This window comes from Trachurus japonicus, chromosome 1 (genome assembly GCF_045865225.1).
Source record: "Trachurus japonicus isolate A0001 chromosome 1, Traja_1.0".
Taxonomy (NCBI): Eukaryota; Metazoa; Chordata; class Actinopteri; order Carangiformes; family Carangidae; genus Trachurus; species Trachurus japonicus.
In genome coordinates, this window is record NC_140907.1 from 20,126,523 (window position 1) to 20,153,816 (window position 27,294).

Sequence of the window (27,294 nt, forward strand, 5' to 3'; positions counted from 1 at the left end):
AAATCTTGCCTCAACAATAATTATAGTGAATTATTTTCCCAGTCGTCCTCTGTTGACTTCTGATAACTTGCTTCATGTTGAAACTGCTGCTCTCAGCCTGAAATTCACAGAAATTTTCATTCTAAGTCATTCAAGCTTGACTCTCAAGCTTTCTTGATGTTGACAGTGTGCAGATCATTAACAGACAACAGTCTCTGCAACTGTGTGTGCACTGTGGCCTAGAGGCAGAGTGGAAGTCTAATGACCATGAGGTTGTGGGTTCAATTCCGACCTTGGTCAAACATTTGTATGGTGATCACTGCTTGCACTATTTGCTAATTCTGCAACAGCATTCAGTTGCTATCAGCAGTCACACCATTTCCATTCTTGGAAATGCTTTTTCTAGTTATAAATATGATGGAGGCACATCCAGTAGTTTCATCCATAATAAAATGTACTATATATAATTTTATTGTTTTCTAAAGGTGATCAATACATTTAAACTAAAGAATTCTTATGAAAGGGAAGAATACATACAAAGTAACATGATGTTAACAATAAATACGTAGCTCTTTAAGAATATCTCAGCAATGTACAGAAGAACTGAAAATTATACTCAATATTATTTCACAGAAACTGACTAAATGTGAATGTGTGATAAGTTGAGGTGCAATAAATATATTAAATAAACAAGTATGTATAGTGCACATTTTTACCTAAGAGACTGGTTTGTGATTCGGTGATAGATGCATGGAGATATACATACTCAACACTGTCTCATTTGTTACTTATAACATTAATTAGTGTGACTGCTGAAGCAGTCACACTATTGTTCTTCTGTTTGGCCATTTTCTTCCGCCTTTTTACGGTCTTCTTCTAGTCCTTCATACTTTGTGCTATTTCAACAATTCATATATCAAAACGTGCAGCTTTTTTTGAACTTTATCGGCATTACTTTTCTCTTTTTAACTATTTATACTTTTTCAAATATTTAACTTTTTCACAAAAAATCTCACATTCATCAAAGTCTCAACCTCTCTTCTTCACAACTCCACTGTAGTGTAGGGGGTAGGGTAACTGGTTGCCAACCCTAAGGTCACTGGTTCGAATCCAAGGGAAGAATTCTTGTTATGTTATGTTGAATTCTGCTCTCCTCCCCCGCCTTCAATTGGTTACAGGTGTTTGTTATCTCCTTGATTACTCGTACCAGTTTGCAGCACATCATCACATTACAATGAATGACAACAGTCTTGAAAGCAGTGTGCTCTCTGTAGCCGAGTGGCAGAGTAAAGGTTTAGTGATCATATGGTCATGGGTTCGATTCCTGCCTCAGTCTTTTCACTTCATTGCTTGACTTTTGATTCCAATTATTCAGCTGTCATTGGACAGTCTTTGATTCCTCATAGTATAAAGCTCATTGTAACTCAGGTTCTCTGTGGCCATATGGTTAGTGCTCAGCCTGAAATTCACAGACATTTTCATTCTAAGTCATTCAAGCTTGACTCTCAAGCTTTCTTGATGTTGACAGTGTGCAGATCATCAACAGACAACAGTCTCTGCAACTGTGTGTGCACTGTGGCCTAGAGGCAGAGTGGAAGTCTAATGACCATGAGGATGTGGGTTCGATTCCGACCTTGGTCAAACATTTGTATGGTGATCACTGCTTGCACTATTTGCTAATTCTGCAACAGCGTTCAGTTGCTGTCAGCAGTCACACCATTTCCATTCTTGGAAATGCTTTTTCTAGTTAAACATGAAATACATCTACAGCTTTTGTGCCAAATAACGAATGAACATGGTGATATAACTCTACAGTATATAAATACAATTTCATATTTATCTTATTTATAATGATGAAGCCAGTGTAACATGTTCAGTGTAAAAACTTGTATGTTGCACATTATCAAATACGGTATGTCAAATAGTGACAGTAGTGTAATAGCGCTAATATCATACTTGGCTGAAGAAGTTTTTTTTTATTATCATTACTATAAACCAGGCCAGAATGCATCTATATTATACTCAGTTCAATTTATAAAATTCAAATCTTTCACTGAAACAAATCAGGATTTTATCAGTCATTCTGAAAGTGAAAATGACAATGGTTTTAAAAAAATACTGTATTTTACTCAACTAAAATGAAATTAGTTATATTTGGCTGAAAGAGGTAAGCCTATAGATTCTCTGTATTTTTGGCACAATTCAGAACAAATACAATATGACAAACTGGCAACTAAAGACATTTAAGATAGATGGAAATAGGTGTTCTTATCAAATCTTTTATACAGTGATGTGTGTATGTATCAAACCTGAATGCACCGTATAGAAGCATATTGTGTGTATGCTAAAAAAATATATAGAGGTCATGATAGCTCATGGTCAAGCAGTGGTTTATATTAAAAATATCTGCAGGTCTGTGGATAAATTATCACTCTTTATACGTCTGACTCAACTTATCTCTGCCTTAAAATCCCCCTCAACAGCTGATGCTTACATTACATTTCATGACATTTGTGATGTTTTAGTGTTGTAGTTGCAGTGATAGTTAGGTTTTAACCATGGTGGACTCTGTGTCCGTCTGCTTCCTGGACAGAAACCACACCTTCATCGGCTCCTTCTTTCCTTTCATGGTGACGGGACCACGATACTCCAAATGAAACTGAGGGTCGGCATTCTCAGCAGACTGCAAACACCTGGAATACAATGTCAACAAATCACTCAGACTGTACGGCCCTGTGTGATTTCTTATCTCACCCATTAAACAAAGCACAGCAAATAGTCCATGTGTAGACCTTAAAATAGATTCCCACTCCTTCATATACTAAGATACTTTACACACATTAAAAATCATTTGAATTCGGTTTAACCAAGTTGTAAAACTCCTTCAGATTCGCCCCATTTCTCTAAAAGCAGTGACAAAATTCAAAAATAACTTCACATTAATTAGAAAATATAGAAATGGGGCGGTGTTTAGCTCAGTTGGTAGAGCACCCGCCCCATGTGTCGAGGCTATAGTCCTCACTGCAGGCGGCCCCGGTTTGAATCCTGCATCAAGCAGCCCTATCCTGCGTGTCACAACCCCCCCCCCCCTCTCTGCCTCCCATTTCCTGTCTCTCTCTGAACTATCCTGTCCATTAAAGGCAAAAAAGCCCCAAAAATATATATATAAAAAAATAAAATAAAATAAATAAATAGAAATATGCCATAGTGTCTTACCGATAAGTATATTCAGAGACATTAATTTTTCCCTTTTCACCAGTAGTTTCTGTACGACTTGTGAGGTTGACTGTGTTTCCAAAAAGGCAATATCTCGGCATCCTCTGGCCAATCACCCCAGTGACCACTTCTCCTGTGTGGATCCCAATGGTAATCTGGGAAGAGAGAGACAGAGAGAGAGAGAGAGAGAGAGAGAGAGAGAGAGAGAGAGAGAGAAAACTATTTAAGCTATTGTGATTGCTGTGCATGTTGATAATAATTTGACTAAAGCACACAAATATGTCATAGATATCCCTTCTTCTTATCAAATACTGGCTTAAATATTTATGTCCAGATATCCACAATATTTATCATTAGTTATCTTCAACAAATTCATTGTTTAAAGAAGCAGATTGAACCCAATTCTTCTTTTTAAACTACACCAACAAAAAAAGGCACAGTTTGAGTTTGAGAAAAGCTACCCAAGTATTTGAATAAACCTCAGTAAATATTAAATAAAGGACAAAGCAAATGATTCGCACTCCCCAAAGAGCAAGATTAAAAAAAAAAAAATGAAGAAAGATGCAAGCAGCTATCCAACTACTCGTAATCTGTTGGCACAAAATCTTAAAGCTCTCAAATGAAAAGGTGCAACATTTAGTGGGTGGATGTAAGGTAAACTTTGCCAGAAACCACTCCATGCACAAAATGAGATAGCTTTTTTTTTTTTTTTAGGTTTTAAGGTTTGCAATAAAGTGGCAATTCCAAACACAGCCCCAGGCAATCTACGGACTAATATTTACTCTTGAACTTGTAGATGCTTATTTTCTTCAGAACATGAACACGTGGTGAGTGTCTGGGACAAATGAGAATCTATTTTTAGCCACAGGATCGTGAGATGATTTGAGTCTGTTTCTGCTACTAAACCGGAGTCCTCTTCAGCCAGTGCCATATCCCAAAATAAACAGCCTTTTGTTAAGCAGACATGATTTTCCAAAGTTAGGTCTCAACAGTCATTGATACAATAACAATCTCTAACAGTCAGTTAAACAAAAGTCTGCTGTTTTTTCTCCAACTTTTCACTGCTTATTACTTCACTATGGAAATATGCCCTAGATGCACAGATATCAATCAGTAAAAAACAGGCCCAAGGCTGAAGAGTTGGTCACACCAGGTTGTGGCAGTATTTGTCAGCTCCCAAAGAGCTCTGGCACACTTCACCTTAATAATAATGTGGAGTCTCAAAGCAATATCAGACATTAACAAAGCTCCAACAAGCTCCAAAAAATTCTCTTTGCCAAAATGACAGATTCAGTCCCTTAAGACAACACAGCTCAAGAATTAAATGTGTAATAGAAAGCAGTATGAGAATCATGTCATGTGCCAAACAGCCTCACCAAAGAGAAACTATCCAAGACAGACTGAAGACATTTATAGCACAAGGGGGTTGGAAAAATCAAGAAATACTGCTAATTAGCAATCATGTACAATGTACACACACACACACACACACACACACACACACACACACACACACACACTCACACAACTCACCCAATATAAACCTTTAATTGAGAGTTTTTTGAGAAGAAAAATTATGCCAGGCTATGATATATTATGGTGAGTTAAAATAGAGAAAATGTTGATGCAACCATTTGCTGTTATCATTAAAAACATTCACAGTGGCTGATTTTACATTTAACACTTGTTTCTGTCTGGACCCTTTCTGTATTCAAATATGTATTTTTGCAAATTCCCATGATTTCTTCTTATTTCTCCCAATTTGCCATATTCCCCATGCACCACAGCTCTGCTGAGTGTGCAGCAGACAGACAGCAATGTGCAACCCCATAATATGCGTCACCTGGAGGAGGTAATGCACTGGATGCTCGTGCTTCCCCGGCCACCTGTTCAAACCAAATGTGCTGCAGCACTGTCAGCACCTTCTTTAAAACCGAAACATAAACACGCTGTGAGTCAGTGAATTACTGTAAGCCAAAAGCCACATTGATTGCTGTGTTTTTCTTCCAGCTTCACTCATTCCAAAGTGTTAAACGTAAGCAATATCACCCATAGGCTTTATGTATACAAACACAAATATACTGCTTGGCTGGTGGACCACATGACAGGATGTATTACTGTACAACAGCCTGATTTAGCACAACGTCCATCTCATGTGAGATTATAATCATAAAATACAAAAACATTGTTCTGAAATCTGACATTCATATCACACCTGTACTGGCTCATCATCCACTTTGACTTGTCCGGCAATTTCCATCATATCAAGAGCGAGGTGGCAGATTGACTTGGCGTGATGCGTGCATGGTTCTGGTAGACCGCTCACTGTCATGTACTTATCACCCACTGTTTCCACCTGTATGAAGAAAAACATTTTGTCATTCTTCACATGAAGGATACCGTAATCAGTTTTTTTTTCTCTTTGCTTTACTTTTATTTCGTCTAAAATGATGTGTTCCTACTGTGCCACAAAGAGACTTTTTGAATGCACTGTGCCGCTAGAAATAAACTGAAACACCCTGAGATAAACACTTAAACACTTACATCAGCTTTAAGACATTCAGGGCCTCTTTGAGCCCTGCTAAAACCCGAGGACCACCGTGCCATTCAGCTTGTAGAGTAAATATTACTTCTTTTGGTGACCCAGTGCCTGAAGCCGATCCCCTGGAAGTGCCGAGGTCTGTTTGACTTCTTTAAGTGCATTCTTGTCTGAAAGCCTGGAGTGTAAATCTGCTGCACGAGGCCTATAAAATGGCGCAGTCCCTCTGTAAAAACTACACTGTGTTTAGAAGCTGGTACTACTCTTCTTATGCTGAAAAACTCAAGTCAAACGATATAAATACAGGCTTACTGACGTCTACGTGCAGAATTGCGTAACATTATTCACTAGAGAGTCAGGGGGCTTCAATTGTGCATTTAAGCATGACAACCAGCTAAAAGCATGATAAAAACTGTTCTTCTTTTCAGATAATATCATTGTAGTGTCTTGTACTTTATTTCAGCAAACCCTTTGCCACATAAATCCAGTCTAAACTTGAGAGAAATTTACAAATATACATGATATACTGTCACGGTACAATACTTGCTTCCAACCTTGTATACGTAAGGGTTCTTGCGAGAGTCTGTCAAGATGTCAAAACGTGTGTAAACATCGTTGAGCAGGTTGACTATCTTGATGGCTCCCTCGGCCGAGGCGTGCTTGCTGCAGAAGGCATTAAACCCTACAATGCCGCTGAAGAGGATGGTCAGGTTGTCGTATCGCTTTGCTGGGACGGGCCGTTTGTGTCGCAGCTCGTTGGCAACAGATGGCGGCAGAACGGAATAGAGCAATCTAAAAGGAAGAAGAGAAATTAACATTTTGAGCGAAAAGCATAATTCTGCAGCACTCGAGCCACAGTGGAGTGACGGGCTGGGGCTGCCAGACTGAAGTCCATTCTAATGATCGTATTTAGCCTGCTTTTAGCGGGTGACATCCATCAATGCCCAGGTGCAATGCCTAGGAGTAAACACAAAGCTAAACCGCTCATCATCTCCAATTCCTCCACGATGAGCGAAAACCCAGCTCTACAGGATCAGATCAGTACTGCAAATTACTGATTCTTCAGATTCTACGAGCTCCATTCCCTCCGATCTCTGTGGTTGGTCACTTAGCAGCGTCACTCCTAAAAGTGACCAGATCACACACCTCCTTCTTGAATTTAATCTGGATTTTTTTTTTGTGTATCTGAGCCATGGCTTCATAGCAACTCTCCATCTGCCACTCTGAATGTATCTGGTTATAATATATTCAGGAAAGATAGACTGGAAGGGACGTCTTATGTGTTATGTCCGGGATACCATACATACATGTAATCTGATCCACTGGACTTCTGATATTCATTGGGAATGTACGGGTTTAATTGTTAGATTGTCTCGGCAAATGTCGTTCACCCTCCGAGGACTGTATCCACCACCAAACTCTAAAAGTATTTGTCTATGGTCAACTCGACGCAGTACTCAGGGAATGCAATTTTAACAAAGAAGTGCTCTTAATGGGTGAATTTAACATCTATCATTAAAACAAAAATGGTAAAAGAAAAAAAACAAAGGCCCTACAGCGTATTATGACAATATACGATCTTGCACAGTTAGGCAAAGGACCAACCAGGATAACATCCTCCTCCAAGACACAAAGTAATCTAATAGCAACAGACCTGAGAGGGTCATCATAACTTGACACTTATATCAAAGAAACTACAAAAAAGGTGATCAAACATGAACATGTTGCTCAGTGTTGTTGATGTTTATGTTGCTCAGTGACTCAGTGAGTGTGAAAATGAATTTCCCTATGGGACAATAAAGGCATTCTATCTATGCAAATAAAAAAAGCTGACATTTTAGAATCGCCCAAAAAACCATCAAGATAATTTCAAGGTGGCAATTAATGAAATAAATTGGGATAATCTATTATCAGGAGAAAATGCTTCCAATGCCAGTAGTTAGCTTGTTACATGCTGATGTCTGCTTCCATGCCCTAATGCTTGCTCTGCTGTGTGTTTACCTGATTTACTGTACTGCTAGTGTTACTATGTATGTCATTGCCTGCCTTAAATGTTTGTTGTATTACCTTCTTGTGGCATGTGTAATGTTGTATGATTACTGTGTTGACTGTCTGTTTGTCTGCTCTAGGTGCATTCTTTTTGGAAATCTGCCCTTATGTTATGTCCCTATCTGCTATATGTGTTTTTTATACATATAACTATTTTAGTGACATGTTTGCTTTTAGGTAGTATTATTTTAGTGATGTTCTACGTAATGTTTGTATACAGTATGTAATGCATGTAATGTTGTTTTGTTGTGTTGTTTTATTACAGGCTGGCAGTTAACACCTTTCCCAGGGACTACAGTAGAAAACTAGCTACTTAGCTAAAACTGGCACTTAATAAGTAATATCAGTTAATGTGCACTGTCCCTGTGAAAATAAACAAAAAAAGTAAAGTAAAAAACAATTCTTTGGATCAGCGTTTTATTTTCTCACCCACCACCTTTTGGTCATTTCGCTATGCAAGCTGCGCTCAGATGGGAGGGTGGTGTTTCTATGGTAACTGGTTAGATCATGGCTGCCTGTTAAAAGCAAAATACCTTCATGATGCATCATAATTTGACGACACATGATACATCCAGATGAGTCACTATAGACATCCATACGTGCATGTACTGTAAGGTATCTTTACCAAGCAGACAAGGTCATACATATTTATTTGTAGCTTCTTTAACTATTCACATTGAGGGGTGTAAGGAGTGTTTCCTTTAACAGCAGCAAAGGCGGCGGCTTTCATCATCAAAGAACACGGTGTTGTACAATGAAAACGTAACAACAGGAGCAACAGCTCTCTTAAATATTTAGAGAGAAGCTGTGAATTCTAATCAATAAAGGGAGCCCAAGGCGCTCTGAGTGCAGAGATTGGTTAGAATAATAATATATGGATCCAACAGAGGAGTGAAAGTATGAGAAGATAATGCTGCACAGAGAGACCACTCTCTACCTCCATGCTTCTCTCCAGCTGTCACCCACTGCTGTGCCAAATTACTATGACAGGCCAGAGTCAAAACTGAGTGTCTTCACCATATCAGGGACTGAAGAGTTGCTTGGGCAAATATCAACTTAGGTATAACAATAGACTCTGACCCGAGGTGGGCTTCATGTGAAGTAACCCCAACATGACCTCAACGAACTGAGACTTGTGTCTTTCTTGTCTAAAGTCCATCCATAAAAGGGAATACTCAAGGACTCTTGATCTATCTGTACCATTTATTTTTCCAATGACGGAGGATAAAACAAGAATAACATCAGTGTCATTACACATACTTCATAGTGAGGTTGAGGTCGACTCATAACCTACAGATAATCACGGGGCTGTGGCATGTAATTATATATAATTATGACTGTAATACATCATTTTCTCAGTGACTACAAGGAATAGTTTGTAAACACTGCTGAGATTTGGTGCAAATGATAAGCTAGGGCCTTGGTTTCCAACTCTGGGGTTGGGACCAATCCAATGGAGCACAAGAGAAACCTAATGATTAACGACTAAGTGAAAAGAAAAACTATATATTGTAGATAATAGTGTGGCATTTCTCCCCTCTACAGTTTGTACTTGGTTGAATATACAGTAGTTTTCCCATAAGGCCTCTAAATGAAAAGGCTATTAACAGGTCAGAAAAATGCTTGAACTTTTACAAGGGTTTGCAAGATGATTTGTTCGTTTGTTGGTCTGTTGGTTGACCCCTGGATCACAAAGCAAACATGGTGGGAACGACCGGCTGAAAGGGCTCATTTTCAACAATCCCGAAATGCTAGCAATTGTGTGATCCAGTGTCCAATAATCTGAATCTGACCAAATGATTTATGCATGCATCCCACCAATGCCATTCTAGTTTATAATTCAATAGCTAAGGTTGGTAAAATGAGTATCTGGCAGGTTTCAGAATCTTAATTCTTAAGATGGTTATTTGATACAATGATGTGTGTTCATAATAACTCTCCTGCCATTTAATAAAAGCTGCAGTGTGTCAGTAGACTAAATTAAAACTAAACAAAGAAAGAACACAGTCAGACCTGTCTGTTTTTTTCTTCTCATCCTCCAGGGCCCGGAGCGTGTGCTGCAGACGATCTGTCAAGATTTCCAGCTCCTGGGTCAGTTTGTACTCCTCACGAAATTGCTCACCCAGCAGCACCAGGTCACGCGTGGCGTCATGAAGTGGGATGTCGCTCAGGTACAGCCCCCTTCGGGTAAGGTCATCCAGGTTCATGACACTAACCAGAAAAATACAGATTATTGCTGGTGGTGGTCACAAAGAAACAGATGCAAATCCCTGAGCTGTGTCTGTAATACAGTAGCAGGAAAACTGCAGACTAGTTTCTCGTTCTTGCCCATATGCAGAAAGAGCATAAATTAAACGGAGCATAATGTATGAACTACAACCAGTGAGATCACTGTCTTCCTTTCAGGGCTAAGCTGAATGTCTCCAGATAAACACTGCTCTCATGGCATGAGGTCAGACACAGTGACGTACGAGACCTCTCTGGTCAGGTGAATGGACATACTCAGGCAGCAACAAGGTTCTTGTCCTCTGCAAAGTGTTTTCAATCTTTGAGGACAAGATCTCTTGAACGCTGCTCTCCTGCCTCCAATATTTCACTGGAAATGTCTGATTGTTTATATGCAGACCACAGAGGCTAATGGAGGTTACAACAGAAGAGCCAGTGTAATTACTGTACCAGCTCACAGGTTCTTTATTTCTTTATGGGGTCATTTTCTCTTGCCATCTACCTACAGATCTGATTAGAAAAGAAAAATATATTTGAGTTTAATTACGTAATTTAAGTAAAAAATAAAATAAAAAAAAGAGTGGATGGCCCTTACTGATAATCAGTTTCTTTCAGTTTCAAGGGTTAGGTTACCCTAACCCATGTTGGCGGAGCTGTTTTGAAGCTTGAACCGCACTGCAACTGCAAGTATCATAACATGTTTAATGTTATGATACTTGCAGTTGCAGTGCAGTTCAAGCGTTCAGATTTTTAAGAAATCTTTTTTTAATTTTAGAGATCTTTTTAAAATATATTTTTAACCCTTTTCTAACCCTTTTTTAAATTTTGGTATAAGTTGCAAAAACGTTTGAACATTACAAAACTAAGCGAAAGGCAAAAAGTAAAAGTACTGAAATACAGGTAAGCACAGGTGAAGGCAAAACTTTGCATTTTTTGGTCGGGACAGACTGCTCTGCAGGTTTACCTAGGTGAGCAAAGAAAAAGGATGTTCTCCGCCTCTGGCAAGTAAATCATCTGTCCTTTCAGTCTCAGACAGCTGATCTCCACCCCCGTCAGCTCGTCCTCGTTCTCTACAGTCTCCACATTCAGCAGGCCCTCCTGTCAGGATTACATCACACTTTTGAATATTTCATTACATGTTCTTCTCTGAATCAGTCTCAAAACTGGGCACCAGTTCAGTGCAGTCTTTATTTTTAAGTCCGTGTATGTTTATTTGTTTTATTTATTTTCATTTAGTGCAACATTTACCACAGGAAAGTTCTAGTTCAAAGTGTTCTCTAAAATTTTCTATCTACATATTAAAACCTGACTTTCCATTCAATTTCTCACTGAGATCTGTGCTTCTCAAGGCTCATACAATTTTGATTCAACAGAGTTCCACGTATTAATTAATTTGATTAATTGTTCACATGATCAGTAATCTCTGCATCCTCATAACAGTGCTGATAACCTGTGCTGAGTCAAAATATTATGCAGCTTTTAAAATATCATTGAGCTTATCAATATAATATTTAAGACTATAAACATATCCCATTATTTACAAATCCAAGAAATTTATTGGATCTTTTTTTAGTGTTTTTGCCCTCTGGAAAAGACTTCAAATCTAACAAACATAGTGACATTACGAACACTGTGATAAAAAAAAAAACTGTGATAAAAATTGTATTACATGACATGTTTACCTTGCTTCGCAGGACGAAGACAGTGTTGATGTGGGAAAGGATGCCATGAAAACTGAAGTCAATGTGAGGACGGACCAAAGAAAAAACTGAAGGGAGGATGCAGGTACCGGGCTGGAGCTGGGAAATAAAAAATAAATATGCATATTAATATATTGTTAATATATACATATATATATATATATGTGTTAGACTTAATTTAAATGTATCTGTGCGGTTAATAACATTTATTTTTGGACAGTCACGAAGTCCAACAAAAACATAACTGAGAGAGGACTTAATGAACTGAAATACTGTATGTGAAACAGACTTTAGGTATGACTGGATGTGGACATGCACCTGTGGAAGGACTCGATAAATGGCGTTGCCACACTGTGTGAGCATCAGGTCCTTGTCGAACATGAGGTGGAATGGGAAGGCCTTGCAAAAAGTGTAGGGGCTGATCCGAGTCTCCTGCGTCCCATTCTCCTCAAAGCCGTCCAGGTCCTCGTAGAACGCCTCCTCCTCTGAATCCTTCTCCTCAATGAGGAACTTGATGTGGTCACACTCCTCGCTCTTTGGTTGAATCATCTGCATAAGACAGAGTTAAATAATTGAGCAAATATGTTGGTATTGTTATGATACGGAAACAATGAAGTTGAAATTAATTAAAATTTCCCTACGATTGTGGCACAGAGTTTGGTCAATAAGCCGTTTTTAATTAAATTTTTCACTTTTGCAAATTCGTGTCATTAATATTATCCCATTAATATTACTATTAATCTCGAGTCTGCTATTCTAAAATTAGGAAGGTATCGAATGACATTATTCTGTGGGTTTATGGGCATAAGGCATGCTGACGTCAAGCTGCTGTCTCTGCACCCTGTTGCCACAGCAACAGTGGCTAATATTTCCAGAAATTGGGTGTCACATTTGGAGCGTCTGCCATTTTCTGTTCTTTCATTACACACACAATTGCTGAAAAATATTATCCCGTCTGTACAATATGATTAGGTTTGGGAGAAAATGTCACGCTTGTGAAACAAAAAGAGAAACTCCAGCGACAGTAGAGTACATGTCTGCTGACAACAACACACTACAGTTGCTGAGTGTAGATTACAGACTGACATTACAAATAAAAATCTTTTCAATTCTACTAAATATACAGCTGATTGGTCGATTTAAATTCAACAACAGCAAGAGAGAAGTTAAAATAAGACCATGGCAGAAAAAAAGACTCCAGACACCTCCAAGCTAGAGAGTCTATAACTTAGATCTAAAAATATCCTCTGACTCAGACATTAGCCAAAAACTCAGTGCTGAACTGCAGTCGTCACGGCGCAGCTCTGTTCCTGTTTTGGATATTTTGGAACTTTCTGTTGTTTAATCTCCGCTTTGTTTCTTTTCAATTATATTCAGAGACACAAACCGTACACATCATGACACAAAGCGTCATAAGGGCCAAAAGACTTCATTGAATGTGGTACCATAAATTAAAGGGGGAAAAAGTCATCTTCATTCATCAGCGGGAGCAGAGAGAGCTATTAGAGCTGTGAGAACAAAAACAGCAAAGCAGACCTTCATCTCTATCTCTGTTCCGTGGATTTGCTGAGCGACGGTTTTAATGATGCCGATCACAATGTCTTGAAGGCCCTCTCGTTCAGAGTAGTAGTGAAGAATCAGATTGTTTCCCTTCTCGGCATCAGTGCAGCGGAATGAGGGAGCCCTCATCCCGGGGTAAATAGTACCCAGATGGTCATGCAGAGCGTCCAGATTCTGAAAATATAGATTTAAGATACTGTAAATAATGCAACAGTCAATCACAGCACCTTTAATTAAACCCTGACTGAGGCGCAGTGAGTTTGGGGATGATTTTGTGCAAAATAAACATTAGAGGAGCATGAACACTCCTACTGTTTTGGCATTACACTTCTATAATGATGGGGGTTGTGAGGAGTAGATTTAAACATTTATTTTTAAAGTGGAAGAAGTAGTAGTGACTCATAGCTCACTGTATGGGTCAAGCTCTAGAAACACTGGATCCTAAATTTCCCCTAATCAAATACAACTGTATCTTTACTTTGAATCTCCTCCACAGTCAATGCTCATGTTGTTTCAAATGAAATAAACTCCACTGGTGTGGAGTTTGAGAGGAATTAGTTTATTACATCTCTGCCCATCTCTGCTTGAGAGTCTACATGAGGCTACATGAGCATAAAACACCCAGGTCTCCAGTCAAACTGTCACTGATTCACTTGTATTGTGGGCAACTTATTGCTGAAAAAAAAAAATCTCAGATTCTGTAGCACAAATGTTGAACTTTTTTTTTTCTTTTCTTTTTAAATAAAATGTTGATTCCAAGTCTGACAATGTTACAGAAATGCAGCGATAAATCAGTGGGGTCCTCGTAAATACAGCAGCTAGTGTTACCCTCCAGTGAGAGAGCATACCTGCAGGAATTCACGAACATTTGATCCTAACACTCGCAGGATGGTGTCATATCCCGACTCCTGGCAAAATTCAAAAAACATCTTTCCAAACATCTGCAGGATGTCTCCAGCATCGATCTCTGAAACACAGAGCAGAGCAGGTTGCAATTGTGCCGTGAAGCTTCATTTGTGACATATATCACATGTAACATTGTTTTAATTTACAGTAAATTCAAAAATGGTGTCACTTACTGAGAACTTTACTTGCAGCCGCAACTAGATCGTATGTTTTGCCATCTTCATATATGATTCTAACAAGGAACTGACCCTCGATATCGAGCTGAGCCTCTCTCCTAAAAACAAAGTGAAGCCGTTACTCATGAGCCGCAGTCAGCGTTACAAGAGCAGGCAGTCTTTGTAGGAAACCGGTGGCTTGGCCTTTTTCAAACTGCTTTTCTATTGTTGCTCAGCTTACAGAGGGAACAAGTCAATAACGATTGTTGAGTCTTCTTGGTAGCCAGTCATTGTGAATGTATTGAATTAGAAAGGCCTCCATACGTGGTTATGTGGTGAAACAAGTACAGGGAATCAGGTTTGGATGATGCAGATCCATTGGTTGGTTAGCACAGAGTGCACCTGGCTATTTATAAATCGAGAAATCTCGACGAGGGCCTGATTACTTCTGTTTAACTGAGAAAACAGGAATGATTTACAGGCCTGACCATTTTATCAGAACTTGTAACGGCTGGGAAAACATACCAGGCCTTAAAAGAAAATAAGAATTCATTTCCAAATCACTCAGCTCATCAAGTCTGAAAACAGACCACACATGATAAATTGAGCATTAAATAGCAATGAGTTGCATTTGGAGATACTGCACAAGAGAAGTTTTTCTGTGGTAGCTGGAAAGAGCGAGCACATTGAAAACATTTACACAAGGCAGCTGCTGCTGTTTTTTTCTTCTGTCTTTTTTTAGGCCCGGGTCAGGGCGAGGGCAGTTACAGATGTTACTGATGAAAAATAAACTTCTGACATGTTAACATTACACCAGGGAATGGAATTACATTCATCCTCTAAGTCGTAACTGTAACCAAAAACGCTCTAAATAAACACATATTCAATGGGATACTCTCCATGAAGGGATTTTCTTTTACTCTCTATTGGACTGCGAGGTGCCACATTCTCCCAAATGATATGATACACTATCTCCAAAGAGGACAGCTTCTGTCTTCAGCTGTGAAACACTGAAGACGGAAGCTGAGACACACTGAACTTGAAGATAATAAAAAAAACAAAAGATTTTGAATAGTTGACCTAAGTTCATTAAAAAAAAGAAAAGAAAAAAGGAAGTACATATTTTTTCCTTAGCAGGGGACAACACTCAGCATTGGTTTGCAGGATAACAACAGCTCAACTTGAGCATTTCTATTTTATGCACTTATAACTTCTCCATAAAATCTTAAAGGGAATTGTTGTACTTTTTAATCCACTACATTTACAGATCTGTAAAACATTCAAACAGCAGCAAAAATGTAAAATTTTAGGTACATGGTTGTGCAAGAAACTAAAAATACATAAAATCAAGAAACTGGCTCCACCTCCATCAATTACATGTGCCTTTTAATTATATGTTGACACCATGGTAACAATAATCAAATAATATAATAGTCATAGACCCCCATGCTGCCACTGTTTACATTGTTATAACACTACTTTGAGTTCAGTGAGGGACCTGTATTTATTCATTTCACAGAATCAACCTGTTCAGTCAACAGTAAACACACAGATGGACAGAGCTATAAACTGAGTCTGAATGAAGGTTAATCATTACAGTAAAGGTAAATGTCTACGGCACCGGTTGGAATCAACTCAGTGGCAAAGTGTGAGCATGGCTCTGAGCTGGCATGGCTGTAGGCCTGTCCTGTATCCTTGTTGTGGTCTGGTTGGTTGTGTGTGTGTGTGTGTGTGTGTGTGTGTGTGTGTGTGTGTGTGTGTGTGTGTGTGTGTGTGTGTGTGTGCGTGCGTGTGTGTGTGTGTGACCTGTGATACTAACCACCAGGCCTGAACAGTAAATACATGATCCACACACACTCACTTGATGTCTTCCCACACTTCCGGGCCATAATTCCGTAAAACGAGCAGCTCCAAGGCGTGATTCACAAAACCATACTGTCAATTTTATGGGAAAAGACGAGCAATGTTACATATTATATCATCATATCATTTCATACATACAGATTTACACGTGTTGATCTACGCGCATCATGTTAAAACCGTATTACATGCTTAAAATATACAGTACATGCAATGAATTCACCTGTTCGCCAATTAAACAATAAACTATATAACGTTATAGGCTACAAATTATTGTGCAACGGATACACAGGGTGCTGTAGCTACTACTAGCATGAAACGTCAACTACATCGAGACAAATACTGAATTGTAATAACACTAAAACACAGTAGAAACTCGATAAACACGTACCATGATGGCGGCTGCTCTCTCTTTTCGTTTAGTTTGAAGCTAAAACCGTTGAATCTAACACAACCTTCATCGTTTGGTACAGATGCTGACTGCCTCTGCTGCGTCCATCCTTCCCGTCCCCTCCGGCATTCGATTGACAATCGCTCTGGCCAATAGCAGCGCACATAGAACCTTACGTAAGCCAGTCGTGACCAATGAGAACGGAGCTGCCGTTGTCCACTCGCTGCAGGAAAAGCTGGAATCTCCGCAGGCAGAAACCAGAAACAGTTTATCTCCTCCTGGCAGTCAAACAGCGTGTTTTACTTTGTGAACTTCACAGCTCACAGTGTCTGTGTGACACTATATGATCAGACATTGTCTTTGAAAACTTGAAGATACAATACTTTTTTTTATATAAATAAGGCTATTCTTTCAAAAAGACAGATGTAGGCACTCTTTCATATCTTACCACTTAGCATATTAAGTAGTAACAGCAGTGATATCACAATGTCCAACTAGGCTAATTCTTTAGAAAACATTATCCGTTAAAGAGTTGCTACTTACTATACTTCCAGACAATATTAAAATACACAGTGTATACATACTGTATATTTGCAAATACTGAAATATACATGTATGTGTACTACTCTGTGAAATGCAAGTAAATTAAAATTGTAGATAGGCCTATAGGCTACATAATATAATCATACTCTGTTAGTTTCCACCAATGCAATCTGTTCATAACGTAGCTGTTTTTGTCCATGGGCTTGTTCAACACTGTAAATCTTTTTTCTTTTATAAAACACACTACAATGTGAGACAGTCACTTTAGTCTGTTTTTAATGTCAGTATTTATTGCACTTTGATTACAATAATGATTAAAGCACATCATTATGAGTGATAGTAGAACATTCATCGTATTCTTGTGTCGTATGCCCTCTGTATGGGAAAGGAGTGCTATTAAACTCATGTAATAAATACAGTATAAACATGTGTACAGTGAAAAAAGTAAAAATACATTACTTATATTAGGAAAATTGAATCTTGGAATGCTTTATGTCTAATAAATGGAGGCTTGAATTACATATTATTACAAATATATACTGTTTTAGAACCTCTGGAAGAAATGATTCACATGTAAATTCATACAGAACTAAAGAAAACGACAGTTGGTGAAGATAACAAAAAAACATCTATGATCTTGTATAGTCCCTATAAGGCACCTGAATCTACCCTGCTTCGTTTAGTATTTCAGGATTGGCCTCAGCTTTTCCACGCTGCTTTTCATGATGTTCTCCTCCACTGAAACACACAAAGTCAACTCAGTTTTAACCTTGATTTCTCCTGTCATCCCAACAGGCCAGGGTGTTTTAGCAGGTACGATGGGCTGCACAGATGTGAATGGACCAGTTAGATGTTTTAAGACAACAACTTTGACAAAAGGAACCACTTTGTTTAACAACATTACATTGAGACTCAACATCCAGAATGTATTTCAGTATCATACCTACATTATGAAAGATTTGCCTATATTTTTAATTTCCTCTCAGAACTGCAAATTACACAGCTACCGCATTTTGTCCTTTTTTTTGGGGGCCAAAACTTTTATGTATTTTATATTCCTTAAATTATATGTAAAGTATTTTTTTTAGATGTCTCAGTGGTGGGAGCCTGACTCATTCTGGAAGAAAAATGAGGGAAGTGAGAGTTTCTTTTCACCATTACTAAACAAACTGATAATTGTACAGAGACAAGACTCATGTTTGACAGCAAAATTGATCTTTTCTCTAAGCTGCAAGAGTTTGACTGACAATATCATCAATATCTAAACAACCCAAACCAAAATATACGTGGTGTCTGCACTGTATTCACTAAATACACTTATATTTCTGTAGCTAATAGCTCATGTTTCTAGGCTGTGCAGCAGCTCGACTTTATTTCAAAGTCAGGTCTGAAGTTTTGGAGGAGGCCTCCAAAAAGTAACAAACACCAGGGATGTCTTCTGGGAAGTTGGCCGGAAGCTCCTGTCTGCTCCTGGGAACAAAGACAAACTCTGGGCGATCCTTCAGCAGTCTGGGACAAAGAGCACACAAATAAAACATCAATCCAAGTACAATTCGGCAAATTATTTGACACAAGAAGAAACACAGCAATCTACTAAAAGTTACATTTCCTAACCAGAGCACTTAAATTTGCATTGTTTTCTCTGTGACAACCACTTCTACTTTTAGTTTTTGGAAACATTATAATATTGAGTTGCTTGAGTTGCAAAGAGATGTATCATTGCATTAGCATTTTTAGTTATGTCACCTGTGGGTTGTAGGGCTGATATTGATTTTTCTAGGTTGGCTGCAGGATTCAAACTTGTTGGCCAATGTGACATTGTTCCCAAAAAGGCAGTAGCGTGGCATCATCACCCCAACTACACCAGCCAGAACAGAACCAGTGTGGAGGCCAATACGCATCTAGAAAAAAGATTCAACATGAATTAGGCTTCCACTCATCTTTTATTTATCAACAGAATGGAACCGAGGTCTCTTGGAGCGTATGAGCACAGATTTGGCACTGATATAGCTCCCGAGTGACACTGCTGCACACATAATCCATTTTTTTCTTATGTGTTATAATCAACACATCTAACAAAAAAGTCTGCATTAAAGTGATTCTTTAGTGATATGAACACGTAAGACTGCCCTGCTTCAAATATTCACAAGCACATCAAATCCGCTGTTGAAAATAGTCACAAACAAATGCATAATTTACTCATGTTTAAATGGATCCTGTGGGATTTTTGACCACTAGTTTTGCTTTGCAGTGATGCTTTTATGAATAGGCCCCTGTTTTGTTTACACTGGATATGAACACACCTACTGCAGATGCGCACAAGGTTGCAGGCAGTGCAGACACATTGACCTGCCTGAGGTTCCATGCTAGTATGCTCATCAGCAGTCATTGGTGTAAATTTAGGGATACTGTATAACAAAAAATAAAATAATATGCAGTGATGAAAACTAATGGCAACTAAACATGAATGAGCAGTAAATGATGCATGATTTAAAACAGAAGGAAGGAAATGCTTGTAGAGATTTATGTCATCAGAGGGAGTTAATGGATTTGGGAATATGAGCGTCTGACAGAGAGTATTAATATGAAGATCTTTTTATGGGACTTCTTTTGACAACAACAAAAATATAGAATATCATCAGTCTTATCCCTTAACAGCTTATCCATCAGAGTCCAAAAGCTGATTTCCTATTATTTAATTACAGTTGAACAAAGGTGTCCTTCACAATAGCTTTATGAAATTTCCTTTTAAAACTCCCACTAAGACAAACATATTTACTATGCTTTACACTATGAGCATTTTATTTGCATATATATTTACTTATGTACTGTTATATTTAGTTCAACCAGACACCTCATCTGCACTCAGCTCTAAGTTTGCTTTGAAAAAGAAAAATCTTTGATTTCTAAATATCTTAATGCAAAGCATTTATACATTATAACTAATATTATTTAGTTAGTTAGTTATTTAGTTAACAAGCTGAAGTGTCACTTAGAATTTTGGATTCACTGGTTAAGTTTTTCACTAATAAAGAACATTTCAACAACTGAAAAATATACAGTAGTGGTTTAAAATGGATCAAGTATGTCAAAATAAGTTATATCATTGATCAAAACCATAACTACTGTACTCAACAATCTTAAATAATAAGTAACCTCTCTTTCACTTGCATTCATTGGAAAACATTTCTTTTTAAATAAAAGGCCTTTATATGAAAACCCTTAGGTTGCTGAAGTTATGTAATTACCTTGAATGAAGGAGTATTAAAGTATGCAATACTTCACCCTCACCTGTATTGGGTCCCCAGTTGGTGTCATGACTTCGTCTGAAAGCTCCATCATCTTTAAGGCCATGAGTGCAATTTGGACAGCGTGAGTCTCACTTTCTTTGTGTAAACCGCCCGCCACACAATATGCATCCCCAATGGTCTCCACCTGAAAACAGCGGATGATCATTACAATGTGTTTTACCAGGCACAATCAGACAGAAAAACAGAGGCCTTACTCCCAGGGCCTATTAGGGCTCCCATAATCCCATTTAATATGCTCTGTGCCATGAAGACAATGGACCTTGACCAGAATGACAAATGTGAAGTGGATATTCATCAAAATCTCGTGCTCTTGGTCTTGCGGTACAAGACAGCCCAAGAAACGGGGAGTAATAAAACTTAAATTGTAATAGTACTTGATCCCTGGCCATATTAAAAGTCCAGAAGCATTTTGTCTTCTTCTTCTTTGCCTTTGTTCATGTAAATCTGGACGGCGGAGCACTCAGCAGCTATGTGGCAGAGACAAAGTGAAACTATTTTTAGACTCATACATGTAGAGTGGAAACAGGGTCCTAAAGGAACCTCTGACTTCCTAGCGTTTTACGAGATATTTGTCAAACATGCTGCTCTGTCTGTTATGCTTTCATGACACTTTGATTACATTAGCCAACCTCCCTGTAGATTAACAGCGTCTGGCAGACACTAGGGTTGTTGATTGTGTTACAGTCAGTCTGGTCATGCCATTGGAATCTATAATGCAAAAACTTGATGAAAATTATGCCAACTAACACTAACACAAAATTAAAAAGTTTGCCTGTGATTGAATGTTTCAGTCGGCCATATTTTTTCAATCTTGAAGTTTATTTAATCCTATGGTTTTAGCAGCTGCAGCTACCCTCAGAAAATTTACTTTTCCAACAATGTAAGGAAACTTTGGGAGACACAATGTGCAGAAAATAAAATTAAACCATTAAATAAATTAATAAGATTCAAAATGTTGTGATTTGAAATGCAATGCTCTGGCTATACTCTTAAAGATCTTGAGAGGAAATCATTGTTTATACATTTGTCACAGCTAATCATGTTTATGCAGAAGATAAAAATCTAATTTAAATGTGGAAAACTAGCTAAATATTTTCATTTCCTCCTAAACTGTAAAAAATGCTGGGATGTTAAATCTAATTATCGTTCAGACATTATCACACACACAAAACAACCAGTGGGACGGACTGAAGCATATGTGAAGTTTAACTTACATTAACGTATATTCATTAACCCACCTTATAAACATCAAGCTCTCCACACTGGTGGTCAAACCTGGTGTACAACTCATTGAGCATGGTAATCACTTGCATTGGGGTGCAGCGGGAGCAAACAGCTGTGAAGCCCACAATGTCAGAGAAGAGCATTGTAACCCTGTCGAACTTCTTAGCCTGGACCGTTTGTCCCTGCCACAGCTGCTGTGCCACAGTGCCGGGGAAAATGGAGAAGAGGAGGTCCACCGTCTTCTTCTTCTCCTCCTCCAGTGCTTGGTGAGCATGCTCCAAGGCTGCCTTGGCCTTCCCTAGACGCTTCTTCAAACCATCCTGGGCTTTAGCCTGTTCACCAACCAGAACTACATCACGCAGCGCATTATGGATAGGGATGTCTGACAAGTAGAGGCCTCGGCCTGTTAGCTCCTCCAGCTTGTCCACACACGGTGAGCCAAGGAACAGGATGGCGTTGGACTCTGATACGTAGATCATCTGACCTTTAAGGTCCATGAGCTGAAATGGAAAATCACATGATGAGAAAAGTTCATCCACTGGAATTTAAAAAAGCTTTTCTGAATTAAGGCCTCAGTGTAAGCACGCCAAATGCTTAAAGATGTTTTTCCTAGCGTGGCAACTGTGCATCTCAAAATGAGCCATGTTTACATACATAAACTCCCTCAAGATATATGGGAATTTTAAGCATTAGGGGAAAGAGAAGCAAACTGGCCATTCGCAGGGTATTTAGGAAAGAGCAGCTGTATGCAGCTGTCTCTCAGTTGCAACAGTAAACAACACCATAAGATTTATTCATCTTCCAGTGGAGCAGAAATTCAGGCAGGCGAAAAATCCCATCTAACTCAAGCACATTTGTATTAGTCACAGTTGCAGCATGGCTCCAGGGATGTCGGTCAGTCGGTTGATCCAAATCCACAACTTTGGGTCAAACTGAAATATCTCAACAACTATGAGATGGATTGATGTGGTATATACACATTCATTGTTCCCAGAGATTTAATCCTAGTGACCTCAGAGCTTGCGCCACCATGAGGTTAATATTTAGCCTCGTAAACCAGCCTCTCGCGGAAATGCATTTCATTTCATTTCTCGGGAGAGTCTGGCCTCATCCCCCCTCTAAGCGTTTGGGGTGGGCGGGAGCTGGGCGGGAGTAGTAGCAAAGACGGTTTAATATCTTTGGTAGTAGCGTTGACAGACAACCCCATTCAGCCAATCAGCAAGTTGGTGTAGTGACGGGGCGTTGCACCAGTCGGCCCCTGATTGGCCAACGTGCTGTGTCAATCACAGCGGGCGACGCTGATTGGCTCGGCCTTCTGAGGGTTTCAGTCCAAACGCTTAGAATGGGGATGAGGCCAGACTCTCCCTCGGAATGAAATGAAATGAACTTCCGCGAGAGGCTGGTTTACGAGGCTAGTTAATATTTGCTGTTCAGAATGAAACTTCTCATCAACAATTCAATGCATTACCATTAAATTTGTTGTATCACTGTACCCACAATTTGTGTTGGCAAACCCTTAACTTTTCATCTCAACATCAATCAAGTCAAAAATGTTAATGACAACAAAGCCTTTACCATGATTATAATGATTATTATTATTTCATGGCCTGACTGACATCAACCTCTTGCCAACTGATACATTTAACTAGAACAAATTTTGTGGTTCGTGTTTTATCAGACTTTTGTTTGATTTTCATATCTCAGAGCTGTAGAGGAGACTCTGCAGAGTCTCCTTACCAACCGTAACAACAGTAGCTATAGGGAGAAATACAGCTACAGAAGTAGTTTGGAGACTGTGCCATAATTCATGGTGAATGTGTGACTTCTGTTGACATTTCAGTCATGTTTGTGTATAGTGGACCTGTCAGCGGCGTAATGCATTGCCAACCCTAGATGGACGAGACGGAGACACTTGCTCTCTGCTCCACTTACGGATTTTTCTTACCTAATCTTAATTGGGCTGCGGTCGATAATGCTAAAGCTGCTACTGGAGGACTGGTGTAATAGTAAATGGGAGCATCCCTGACTGAATGTCATTAGCCATTACACCGCTGTCATGTTTACTCACTGACACTTTTTTTTTCTTGTCATGGCGACCCATTGCTGTGTGCCCTTACATAAATAGCACGAGCATGGCTGTGCCTTTGATGGATGAAATGGTTTGACATTTGCTTCTGATCTCCACTGGGGGTATAATCTCGATCTCTACCTCAGACCACTAACAAGCTCCAATGCTCATAATCAGCCTGACCCCCCCACCCCCCGACTACTCGATTTAATATTAACACTATGACCGAAAGACCTTTTCTGCATCATTGGTTGCTGACGTCACCACTGACTTTATATCTGGCAGACATGACGACATACCTTCCCTGTGTTGTCTGTGCTTGAGACTCCATGCTGGATCCGAATGATAAACTGTGTGTTTAGCATCGTCAGAATACCTTGAAAGGTACATTTGATCTGGGGAGAGACAATAGAGAAGTGTTCTTGGAAGGTAGCCGACCGCCGCAGTCCATCCTTTCTGGTCAGTCTCTTCCTAAGAGCATGTCCTATTTGAACCAGAACCAAGTCCTGGTCCAGGATCAGATGGAAAGGGAAAATTGTGGAGAACAGAGTGGTAGGAAGGGTCCCAGCTGAGGTTGCCCGCAGCGGGCTGGGGCTCAGATTTTTTGCATCCTTAACAACAACTGTGTAGAGAAGACTGGGCTGCGGGCTAGACTGCAAGATGCTGTCTTTAGCATTGGGGGGGTCCATCAACACATCCACAGTGGTGTGATACAGCAGGCGGGCAGCAGCTTTGATGACTCCAGGGAAAAAGAGCTGAGTGGTCGGGCGGGGGTTGAAGAAATAGACAGTAAGCAGACCCGGATCCTTGTCTAAGCACAACACCGAATGTTCGTTTACATAATCCTCTCTGTCGGGGTAGGGCAGCGAGCTGCACTGCTTCAACAAGACGTTGAAGCTGTTAAGGAAGTCGTGGAGAGCTCCCCCCACCACCCTCAAAATGTGTCCATCCTCCTCATAACACATGTTGAAGAGCTCCTCGCCAAGAGAAACTTTCAAAGCTTCCATCGGGATTTCTGCCAGATACATGAAGGGAAACAGGTGAAGATGGGAAGTCAACAATACCCAGAATTCTACAATGAGCATGACAAGTTTTGTAGAAGGAGTTTCAGATTTGACATTACCTGTTTTGGCTGAGTAAATGTTTAACATCTCCACTAAATGCTCTGCTTCATCACCACAACTCTGATTGTCTGTGCAGCAAAGTCTTGGACTGGTGAGACAATAAATATCAAAGTCAGCTTCGTATTATTATTATCACAGTCTTTTAATTAGCCAAATGTTTATCTTATTGAATCATTTAAGAGTTTAGACTGAAAAAAAGTCAACAAAATTATCCAACACAAGTTGACACCTTTAGATGTCTTACTTTGTCTGATCCACAGCACAAAACCGACAGATATGAGGTTTATTATGAGAAAATCAACACATTGTCACATTTAATAATCTGCCACCAAGAAATATGTGGTATTTTAGATTAAAAAGATTTTTTTTTAAATCATCAATTATCAAAATTGTTGCTGATTACTTGTAGCTGTGACTGTGTTGATAAAGCTACTGAGAATGCTTCGATGTCTACAGCCGTAGTAAAGTGTTCTCAGCAAATATCTGAGGGTTTTCTCTCTGTCTGGTATCCATAGCAGCCTCAGTCTGCATCACGCCTTATTGTTGTTCTCATCATTACCACCAGACTAGTAGAGAGAGTAGCAGGAGGAGACCTGGGTAAGAAATGCTGAGGTAAACAGAGGGTCACATCAGGCTGGAACATCTTAGCATCAGTACAGTTATCAAAAGGAGACATGCTGTGCTGCTGAGGTGGCAGTGACGGCCTGTGGTGATTGTAAGTGTGGCAGTCTGGAGTTGTTATTGATGTCTTGGGGTAAACACACACACACACACACACACACACACACACACACACACACATTACCTTTCAGAGTCCCTGGTGTGTTCTGACAGTCTGATCACTCGATGGAGGGCGGTGTGCAGTCTGTAAAACTGAGTGACAAAGTGTTTGCCAAGTTAAAGGTCATAATCTGGTGAGACTTAGGCGGCAGCGATGTGAAGAAAGAAACCTGGGTCACCAGATCTTTATCTCAACTGATGAAACAGAGGCGCGACAAACACAATCCTCATTTGTTTTTGTTTTTTACATAACTAAAGTGTATATCAAAATAAATGTCTATTTTTTTTTTCTTACTTACCTCAGGACATGCCAATTTTCGGATGCTCTCCCCAAGTGTGTGCAGGTTAACTTTGGCTCTGCTTGTCTTCTGTCGAGGTAGGTCCTCACCTCTTTTTCTATGCACGTCCTTAGAAATAGGCGATAAATCCGCGTCGTCAGCTGAGCGCTCCTCTAAGTCTCCGAGCTCATTATTTCTGGCGCTGCTGGAGAATGGACATTCTCCGGATATCTTCAGTTCTTTTAGCTTCGTGCAGAACATCTTGGCCGCTGTGATCTCTCCCGGCTCTGCTCTCTTATCTGATTTCGGAGGGAGACAGTCCTGGTCGAGCAGCTGCGGTCTCTAGGAGAAATTCCATCATCTGGTGCTCATCCAGGGTTTACCTCTCTCTCTCTCTCTCCCCCCGCACACCGCCGATTCAAGTGATCAGCACCAAAGCAAGCCAGAGAGCACATACAAGATTCATTGAAAAATGCATGGGCAAACGATCATTACCCAAAGCCAATGAGAAACTGGGGGGAAAAAAAGAGCACCAGGCCAATCCACGCGCCAGTGGGGCTGGTGGAGCTGAGCAACCTATCAGCAAAGAGGAATGATTTCCAAGCGACTCCACGCAGCAGACTTTTATTTAGATCACTGAGTCCCATCATACGAAACTAGTCACACACACATACACACGTACACACGCGCGCGCGCTTTTCAAATATATTCACAGAAGGACTTAAAGTGCACGTGCCTGTGGTTCCAAGTGTGCCTAGTTCAGATTGCTGTCATTATTTATTTGTATTTTGTCATTTCATTTATTCTCTGGCAGACACACACACACACACACACACACACACACACACACACACACACACACACACACACACACACACTTGAAGTTTGGCCTATAATTGACACCTATAAGATTATAAATTAGCTCTGAGGGAGGAAAGGAGCTGTAGAACCTCCTACAGAACCAGCTCCCTCTGTTCCTGTCATTGTTTTAGGATGCAACTATTTTCATTGGAAAATAATTTCTTCAATATTCAGTCAATTTGTTGTTTAAATAATAGTTTCCAGAGCCCATAACAGTTCCTCCAGCTGCTTATCCTACCACACTTTTGGCACTGGAGTTGTGGTGCGTAAAATGGAAATGTTCATCGTCCACACTTTCTTCATGTGTTGCTGCATTGGTTGGTTCAAATTGTCAATTTGTGTTAAATTAACCAGGAAGTAGCCATGTTTTTTTTTTGCCATATCAGAACACCTAATTTACCAACATGCATCAGGAACCATGGTCTGTTGACGGCTCCTAAAAGACTCCACCTGTCACATTACTCCACCTGTGATAGATTTGACATACAGGCTTTATATATAAAGAACCATAACAGATGGCTCCC

The 27,294-nt window shown here is 39.6% G+C and overlaps 2 protein-coding genes across 2 annotated transcripts; both read right to left on the minus strand.

Annotated features, from left to right (window-relative positions):
• Nucleotides 1-1,696: 1,696 nt before the first annotated feature.
• gucy1b1 (guanylate cyclase 1 soluble subunit beta 1) lies at nt 1,697-16,713 on the minus strand. Its single transcript, XM_085779069.1, has 13 exons — nt 16,582-16,713; nt 16,192-16,265; nt 14,349-14,449; nt 14,118-14,236; nt 13,246-13,443; nt 12,028-12,258; nt 11,692-11,808; nt 10,974-11,107; nt 9,797-9,994; nt 6,289-6,526; nt 5,411-5,551; nt 3,196-3,350; nt 1,697-2,672 (listed from the first exon to the last, which is right to left on the minus strand). The coding sequence occupies exons 1-13, from the start codon at nt 16,582-16,584 to the stop codon at nt 2,525-2,527; spliced, it is 1,857 nt and encodes a 618-aa protein (XP_085635195.1). The 5' UTR covers nt 16,585-16,713; the 3' UTR covers nt 1,697-2,524.
• A 683-nt stretch (nt 16,714-17,396) lies between these two features.
• On the minus strand, nt 17,397-26,423 carry gucy1a1 (guanylate cyclase 1 soluble subunit alpha 1). The gene is made up of 8 exons (XM_085779058.1): nt 25,931-26,423; nt 25,657-25,724; nt 24,851-24,939; nt 24,027-24,742; nt 21,674-22,159; nt 20,416-20,559; nt 18,871-19,025; nt 17,397-18,633 (listed from the first exon to the last, which is right to left on the minus strand). Exons 1-8 carry the CDS (start codon nt 26,168-26,170, stop codon nt 18,495-18,497), a joined length of 2,037 nt encoding a protein of 678 aa, XP_085635184.1. The 5' UTR covers nt 26,171-26,423; the 3' UTR covers nt 17,397-18,494.
• Between the last annotated feature and the right edge of the window lie 871 nt (nt 26,424-27,294).

Excerpts from the sequence above, each read along its gene's own strand:
- gucy1b1 (XM_085779069.1), bottom strand. Across the intron at positions 14,450-16,191 it reads GAAGTGTGGGAAGACATCAA|GAGAGAGGCTCAGCTCGATA; the intron begins GTGAGTGTGTGT and ends CTTTGTTTTTAG. Across the intron at positions 5,552-6,288 it reads AGAACCCTTACGTATACAAG|GTGGAAACAGTGGGTGATAA; the intron begins GTTGGAAGCAAG and ends TTCTTCATACAG.
- gucy1a1 (XM_085779058.1), bottom strand. The coding sequence starts at position 26,170 with ATGTTCTGCACGAAGCTAAAAGAACTGAAGATATCCGGAGAATGTCCA. Across the intron at positions 24,940-25,656 it reads CACACCAGGGACTCTGAAAG|TCCAAGACTTTGCTGCACAG; the intron begins GTAATGTGTGTG and ends TTGTCTCACCAG. Across the intron at positions 24,743-24,850 it reads CATTTACTCAGCCAAAACAG|AAATCCCGATGGAAGCTTTG; the intron begins GTAATGTCAAAT and ends TGTATCTGGCAG.